The sequence below is a fragment of the Coregonus clupeaformis genome, unplaced genomic scaffold (genome assembly GCF_020615455.1).
Source record: "Coregonus clupeaformis isolate EN_2021a unplaced genomic scaffold, ASM2061545v1 scaf0064, whole genome shotgun sequence".
NCBI lineage: Eukaryota > Metazoa > Chordata > Actinopteri > Salmoniformes > Salmonidae > Coregonus > Coregonus clupeaformis.
The window spans coordinates 604,628-612,500 of NW_025533519.1; the positions used below are offsets into that span (position 1 = coordinate 604,628).

At 45.2% G+C, this 7,873-nt stretch overlaps 1 protein-coding gene across 1 annotated transcript in view; it reads right to left on the reverse strand.

Moving 5' to 3' along the window:
* Nucleotides 1-7,873, reverse strand: part of LOC121556573 (oxysterol-binding protein-related protein 3) — a 164,500-nt gene that overhangs the window by 4,214 nt on the left and 152,413 nt on the right. Inside the window, 4 exon segments of the mRNA XM_045212917.1 lie at nucleotides 4,159-4,281; nucleotides 4,709-4,835; nucleotides 5,222-5,269; nucleotides 5,272-5,365. Of these exon segments, the coding sequence (XP_045068852.1) occupies nucleotides 4,159-4,281; nucleotides 4,709-4,835; nucleotides 5,222-5,269; nucleotides 5,272-5,365 (392 nt within the window).

The following is a 7,873-nucleotide window of genomic DNA, read 5'->3' on the forward strand; positions in this document are numbered from 1 at the left end:
TGAAGAATCGTAAATATAAAATATATTTTGATTTGTTTAACACTTTTTTGATTACTACATGATTCCATATGTGTTATTTCATAGTTTTGATGTCTTCACTATTATTCTACAATGTAGAACATTTTTAAAATAAAGAAAAACCCTTGAATGAGTAGGTGTTCTAAAACTTTTGACCAGTAGTGTATTTCTTTTTAAAAAGACGTGTAAGCTAATTAACTCGTTATGGAGCGGAGCACAGACAAGCAGTAACAGTTTGACTTATGGGGCAATACTTGGCTGTGTCATCACACATTTCCTTGGTTAGTACAGGCAATAGACAAGGGTACTATTCTCTCTATTATAATTATATGTACAGTGAGGGGAAAAAAGTATTTGATCCCCTGCTGATTTTGTACGTTTGCCCACTGACAAAGAAATGATCAGTCTATAATTTTAATGGTAAGTTTACTTGAACAGTGAGAGACAGAATAACAACAAAAAAAAAGATGTTATAAATTGATTTGTATTTTAATGAGGGAAATAAGTATTTGACCCCCTCTCATTCAGAAAGATTTCTGGCTCCCAGGTGTCTTTTATACAGGTATCGAGCTGAGATTAGGAGCACACTCTTAAAGGGAGTGCTCCTAATCTCAGTTTGTTACCTGTATAAATGACACCAGTCCACAGAAGCAATCAATCAATCAGATTCCAAACTCTCCACCATGGCCAAGACCAAAGAGCTCTCCAAGGATGTCAGGGACAAGATTGTAGACCTACACAAGGCTGGAATGGGCTACAAGACCATCGCCAAGCAGCTTGGTGAGAAGGTGACAACAGTTGGTGCGATTATTCGCAAATGGAAGAAACACAAAAGACCTGTCAATGTCCCTCGGCCTGGGGCTCCATGCAAGATCTCACCTCGTGGAGTTGCAATGATCATGAGAACGGTGAGGAATCAGCCCAGAACTACACAGGAGGATCTTGTCAATGATCTCAAGGCAGCTGGGACCATAGTCACCAAGAAAACAATTGGTAACACACTACGCCGTGAAGGACTGAAATCCTGCAGCGCCCGCAAGGTCCCCCTGCTCAAGAAAGCACATATACAGGCCCGTCTGAAGTTTGCCAATAAACATCTGAATGATTCAGAGGAGAACTAGGTGAAAGTGTTGTGGTCAGATGAGACCAAAATCGAGCTCTTTGGCATCAACTCAACTCGCCGTGTTTGGAGGAGGAGGAATGCTGCCTATGACCCCAAGAACACCATCCCCACCGTCAAACATGGAGGTGGAAACATTATGCTTTGGGGGTGTTTTTCTGCTAAGGGGACAGGACAACTTCACCGCATCAAAGGGACGATGGACGGGGCCATGTACCATCAAATCTTGGGTGAGAACCTCCTTCCCTCAGCCAGGGCATTGAAAATGGGTCATGGATGGGTATTCCAGCATGACAATGACCCAAAACACACGGCCAAGGCAACAAAGGAGTGGCTCAAGAAGAAGCACATTAAGGTCCTGGAGTGGCCTAGCCAGTCTCCAAACCTTAATCCCATAGAATATCTGTGGAGGGAGCTGAAGGTTCGAGTTGCCAAACGTCAGCCTCGAAACCTTAATAACTTGGAGAAGATCTGCAAAGAGGAGTGGGACAAAATCCCTCCTGAGATGTGTGCAAACCTGGTGGCCAGCTACAAGAAACGTCTGACCTCTGTGATTGCCAACAAGGGTTTTGCCACCAAGTACTAAGTCATGTTTTGCAGAGGGATCAAATACTTATTTCCCTCCCTGTACTCTAATCTTCCAACATTACCATGCGTTAAAGAACTGAATGTGGCAATTTTCAGAATTAATCAAACATTTTTCTTTCTCTCCAAACCTGTTTTTTATGATTCCTAAATACTTTCCTAACCCTAAATAATCTACAAGATCAGAGTATTTACAGTGGTGTAAAGTACTTAAGTAAAAATACTTTAAAGTACTAGTTAAGTAGTTTATTTGGGTATCTGTACTTTACTATTTATATTTTTGACAACTTTTACTTTTACTTCACTACATTCCTAAAGAAAATTATGTACTTTTTACTCCATACATTTTCCCTGACACCCCAAAGTACTCGTTCCATTTTGACAGGAAAATGGTCCAATTCACACACTTATACAGAGAACATCCCTGGTCATCCTTACTGCCTATGATCTGGCGGTCTCACTAAACACAAACGCTTCGTTTGTAAATTATGTCAGAGAGTTGGAGTGTTCCCCTGGCTATCTGTCTGGTTTGCTTAATATAAGGAATTTGAAATGGTTTATACTTTTACTTTTGATACTTGAGTACATTTGAGCAATTCCATTTACTTTTGATACTTAAGTAAATATAATAATAATATGCCATTTAGCAGACGTTTTTATCCAAAGCGACTTACAGTCATGTGTGCATACATTTTTACGTATGGGTGGTCCCGGGGATCGAATCCACTACTACTAGAGCATGGCGTTACAAGCGCCATGCTCTACCAATTGAGCTACAGAGGACCAGTATATTTCAAACCAAATACTTTTAGACTTTTACTCAAGCAGTATTTTACTGGGTGACTTTCACTTTTACTTGAGTCATTTTCTATTAAGGTATCTTTACTTTTACTCAAGTATGACAATTGAGTACTTTTTCCACCACTGAGTATTTATAAATCTACCAATTGGTGCCAAAACAGAGAAAATATGCATATATTCACACTGAACAACAACATGCAACAATTTCAAAGATTTTACTGAGTTACAGTTCATATTAGGAAATCAGTCAATTGAAATAAATTAGGCCCCAATCTATGGATTTCACATGACTGTGAATACAGATGTGCATCTGTTGGCCACAGATACCTTAAAAGAAAGGTAGGGGCATGGACCAGAAAACCAGTCAGTATCTGGTGTGACCACCATTTGCCTCGTGCAGCGCGACACATCTCCTTCGCATAGAGTTGATCAGGCTGTTGATTGTGACCTGTGGAATGTTGTCCCACTCCTCTTCAATGTCTGTACGAAGTTGCTGGATATTGGCGGGAACTGGAACACGCTGTCGTACATGTTGATCCAGAGCATCCCAAACATGCTCAATGGGTGACATGTCTGGTGAGTATGCAGGCCATGGAAGAATTGGGACATTTTCAGCTTCCAGGAATTGTGTACAGATCCTTGCGACATGGGGCTGTGCATTACCACGCTGAAACATGAGGTGATGGCGGCGGATGAATGGCACGACAATGGGCCTCAGAATCTTGTCACGGTATCTCGGTGCACTTGTGTCCGTTGTCCGCAGCTTATGCCTGCCCATACCTTAACCCCACCGCCACCATGGGGCACTCTGTTCAAAAAGTTGACATCAGCAAACCGCTCGCCCACACAACGCCATATACAATGTCTGCCTTCTGCCCGGTACAGTTGAAACCGGGATTCATCTATGAAGAGCACACTTCTCCAGTGTGCCAGTGGCTATCGAGCATTTGCCCACTGAAGTCGGTTACGACGCTGAACTGCAGTCAGGTCAAGACTCTGGTGTGGACGATGAGCACGCAGATGAGCTTTCCGGAGACTGTTTCTGACAGTTTGTGCAGCACTTCTTTGGTTGTGCAAACCAACAGTTTCATCAGCTCACTGGGCAGCTGACCTCAGACGATCCTGAAGTTGAAGAAACCAGATTTGGAGGTCCTGGGCTGGCTTGGTTACACGTGGTCTGCGGTTGTGAGGCCGGTTGGACGTATTTTTCCCCCCTCATCAATCTACACACAATACCCCATAATGACAAAGCGAAAACAGGTTTGTAGAAATTTTTGCTAATCTATTAAAAATAAATGACTCGAAATTGAGCTCAGGTGCATCCTGTTTCCATTGATCATCCTTGATGTGCATCAGAGTCTTCCTCTGGGAGTTTATCACTTGTTTCTAGTATTGTGGAGTTATGAGTCGTTATAGATCGGTTTATACAATTGCGAATTTGTAAAATAAACGAATACACTATATATTATTTAAAAAAGACCCCTCAAATCATCGAAGGTCCCGCGACCCCCCAGGAAAACTTTGGCAACCCCTAGATTGGTAACCCCTGTACTAGAGAGCTCATCTCCTGTGTTTCCAATGGCCACTTCTGTGACGGCTTAGGCATCACCCTCTATCCAGCTCTAGGAGTTCACCTGAAGAATCTGGGTTCATGTGTCATGCTGTTTTCATCCAGGACTCTGCGTCTGTCTCTCTGCTGCTGTTCTACCTTCTGTTTCTGTTCCTCTGCTGCCTCTACGTTGCCCTCCTCTAGCAGCCTGATACACACACACACACACACACATACACACACACACACACACACACACACACACACACACACACACACACACACAGGCACACACAGAGAGATAGAGGGACATTTGGATTCATTTGGATACACAATAAAGCAAACCCAACTGTGTAAGGTGTAACAATGGTCATGTGACGCAGTAATATATCACTGTGTTTGGTGTAACAATGGTCATGTGACTCAGTAATACATCACTGTGTTTGGTGTAACAATGGTCATGTGACTCAGTAATACATCACTGTGTTTGGTGTAACAATGGTCATGTGACGCAGTAATACATAACTGTATAACGCACATTCCTACATTCCTACGCCATGCTCGTCCCTCAGTGCAGACAGAGTTGTCACACTATTTGACAATGGAGTGTTACAGTAACACTCTCTGTCTCTCACCTCTGGTCGAGCCGTAGCCGGGTGTCTGTGGGAGGCAGCAGTAGTTTCAGTGAAGGGTCCAGTTCATTGAGCTCCATAGCAAACTTAGTGAAGCCGTAGTACTGCTCGTGGTCAGCCGGCATGGCATCTGACAACACACAGACACACACACACGCAAACGCACAGGCACACACACCAGAGACACTCTTTTACAACCAAGAGAGATGATTCTATGGACTAAGGGCTGCCTTTAATGTAATAAGGAATACTTCATAAGTAAAGATGTACAGAGCTACTTATATATAATAACATTGTTTAGTTTCAGACACATATTTTGCTAAAATATCTACTGGTAGAAATAAAGATATGGAGATACATTTAAAAAGAAACTGTATGGATAAGAAAAGTATGGATAATTCCAACTGATGTGTACATGGGCTAAACATTTAAAGCACTGATCTATAGCGTGTTTAGGTCAAGACGCTGGCTCAGTATAATAGGTTCAGTCTATTATTAGGATTATACTGTACATACTTGCTCTCCAGATGCAGGTGGCGGAGGGTGGGTCTCCACAGTACACCCCTCGTTCCACTTCCCAAACAGTCTGTGGATGACCTTCCCCTTGTGGTCTGTGATGGTGCCTTCCACCTCATTCACACTTGAGTTCCAGTACTTGGCCTGTACACAGGAAGCAATGCATAACATTCTTATTGAATATCAAGCCCTGGCTAAAAGTATTGCAGTGGTATCTAGAACCATAAAGGGTCCTTCTTCTGTCCCCGTAGGAGAACCCTTTGAAGAACCCTTTTAGGTTGCAGGTAGAACCCTTTTGGTTGCAGGTACGACTATTTTGGGTTCCACGTAGAACCCTTTCAACAGAGTGTTCTACATGGAACCTAAAAGGGTCCAATCAGGAACCAAAAATGGTTATCCTATGGTGAAAGCTGAAGAATCCTTTTGGAACCCTTTTTCTAAGAGTGTATAGGGAATATGGTGCCATTTGGGACATGCCCTAAATTACTCAAATTTAATAGTTTTCAGGTTTAGTTTGTCTGTCACTCTGATGATCTATGAGTCACTGTGGGAGCGAAGAGTCCTAATAGATCTTTATTTTCTTAACTTCATATATCAGCCAGTAGATGGCAGTAGAGGACAGGACAGTAGAGGACAGGACAGGACAGTAGAGGACAGGACAGTAGAGGACAGTACAGTAGAGGACAGGACAGGAGAGGACAGGACAGTAGAGGACAGGACAGTAAAGGACAGGACAGGACTGGAGAGGACAGGACAGGACAGTAGAGGACAGGACAGTAGAGGACAGGACAGTAGAGGACAGGACAGTAGAGGACAGGACAGTAGAGGACAGGACAGTAGTGGACAGGACAGTAGAGGACAGGACAGTAGAGGACATGACAGTAGAGGACAGGAGAGTAGTGGACAGGACAGTAGAGGACAGGACAGGAGAGAACAGGACAGGAGTGGACAGGACAGGACAGTAGAGGACAGGACTGGAGAGGACAGGACAGTAGAGACAGGACAGTAGAGGACAGTACAGTAGAGGACAGGACAGTAGAGGACAGGACAGTAGAGGACAAGACAGGAGTGGACAGGACAGGACAGTAGAGGACAGGACAGGAGAGGACAGGACAGTAGAGGACAGGACAGTAGAGGACAGGACAGGACTGGAGAGGACAGGACAATAGAGGACAGGACAGTAGAGGACAGGACAGTAGTGGACAGGACAGGACTGGAGAGGACAGGACAGTAGAGGACAGGACAGTAGAGGACAGGACAGTAGAGGACAGGACAGTAGTGGACAGGACAGTAGAGGACAGGACAGGACAGGACTGGAGAGGACAGGACAGTAGAGGACAGGACAGTAGAGGACAGGACAGTAGAGGACAGTACAGTAGAGGACAGGACAGTAGAGGACAGTACAGTAGAGGACAGGACAGTAGAGGACAGTACAGTAGAGGACAGGACAGTAGAGGACAGTACAGTAGAGGAAAGTACAGTAGAGGACAGTACAGTAGAGGACAGGACAGTAGAGGACAGTATAGTAGAGGACAGGACAGTAGAGGACAGGACAGGACAGTAGAGGACAGGACAGTAGAGGACAGTACAGGAGAGGACAGGACAGTAGAGGACAGTACAGTAGAGGACAGTACAGTAGAGGACAGGACAGTAAAGTAGAGGACAGGACAGTAGAGGACAGTACAGTAGAGGACAGGACAGTAGAGGACAGTACAGTAGAGGACAGGACAGTAGAGGACAGGACAGTAGAGGACAGTACAGTAGAGGACAGTACAGTAGAGGACAGTACAGTAGAGGACAGGACAGGAGAGGACAGTACAGTAGAGGACAGGACAGTAGAGAACAGGACAGGAGAGGACAGGACAGTAGAGGACAGGACAGTAGAGGACAGTACAGTAGAGGACAGGACAGGAGAGGACAGGAAAGTAGAGGACAGGACAGGACAGTAAAGGACAGGACTGGAGAGGACAGGACAGTGGAGGACAGGACAGTAGAGGACAGTACAGTAGAGGACAGGACAGTAGAGGACAGGACAGTAGAGGACAGGACAGTAGAGGACAGGACAGTAGTGGACAGGACAGGACAGTAGAGGACAGGACAGTAGTGGACAGGACAGTAGAGGACAGGACAGTAGAGGACAGGACAGTAGAGGACAGGACAGTAGAGGACATGACAGTAGAGGACAGGAGAGTAGTGGACAGGACAGTAGAGGACAGGACAGGAGAGAACAGGACAGGAGTGGACAGGACAGGACTGGAGAGGACAGGACAGGAGAGGACAGGACTGGAGAGGACAGGACAGTAGAGGACAGGACAGTAGAGGACAGTACAGTAGAGGACAGGACCGTAGAGGACAAGACAGGAGTGGACAGGACAGGACAGTAGAGGACAGGACAGGAGAGGACAGTACAGTAGAGGACAGGACAGTAGAGGACAGGACAGGACAGTAGAGGACAGTACAGTAGAGGACAGTACAGTAGAGGACAGTACAGTAGAGGACAGGACAGTAGAGGACAGTACAGTAGAGGACAGGACAGTAGAGGACAGTACAGTAGAGGACAGTACAGTAGAGGACAGGACAGGAGAGGACAGGACAGTAGAGGACAGGACAGGACAGTAAAGGACAGGACAGGACTGGAGAACACAGGACAGT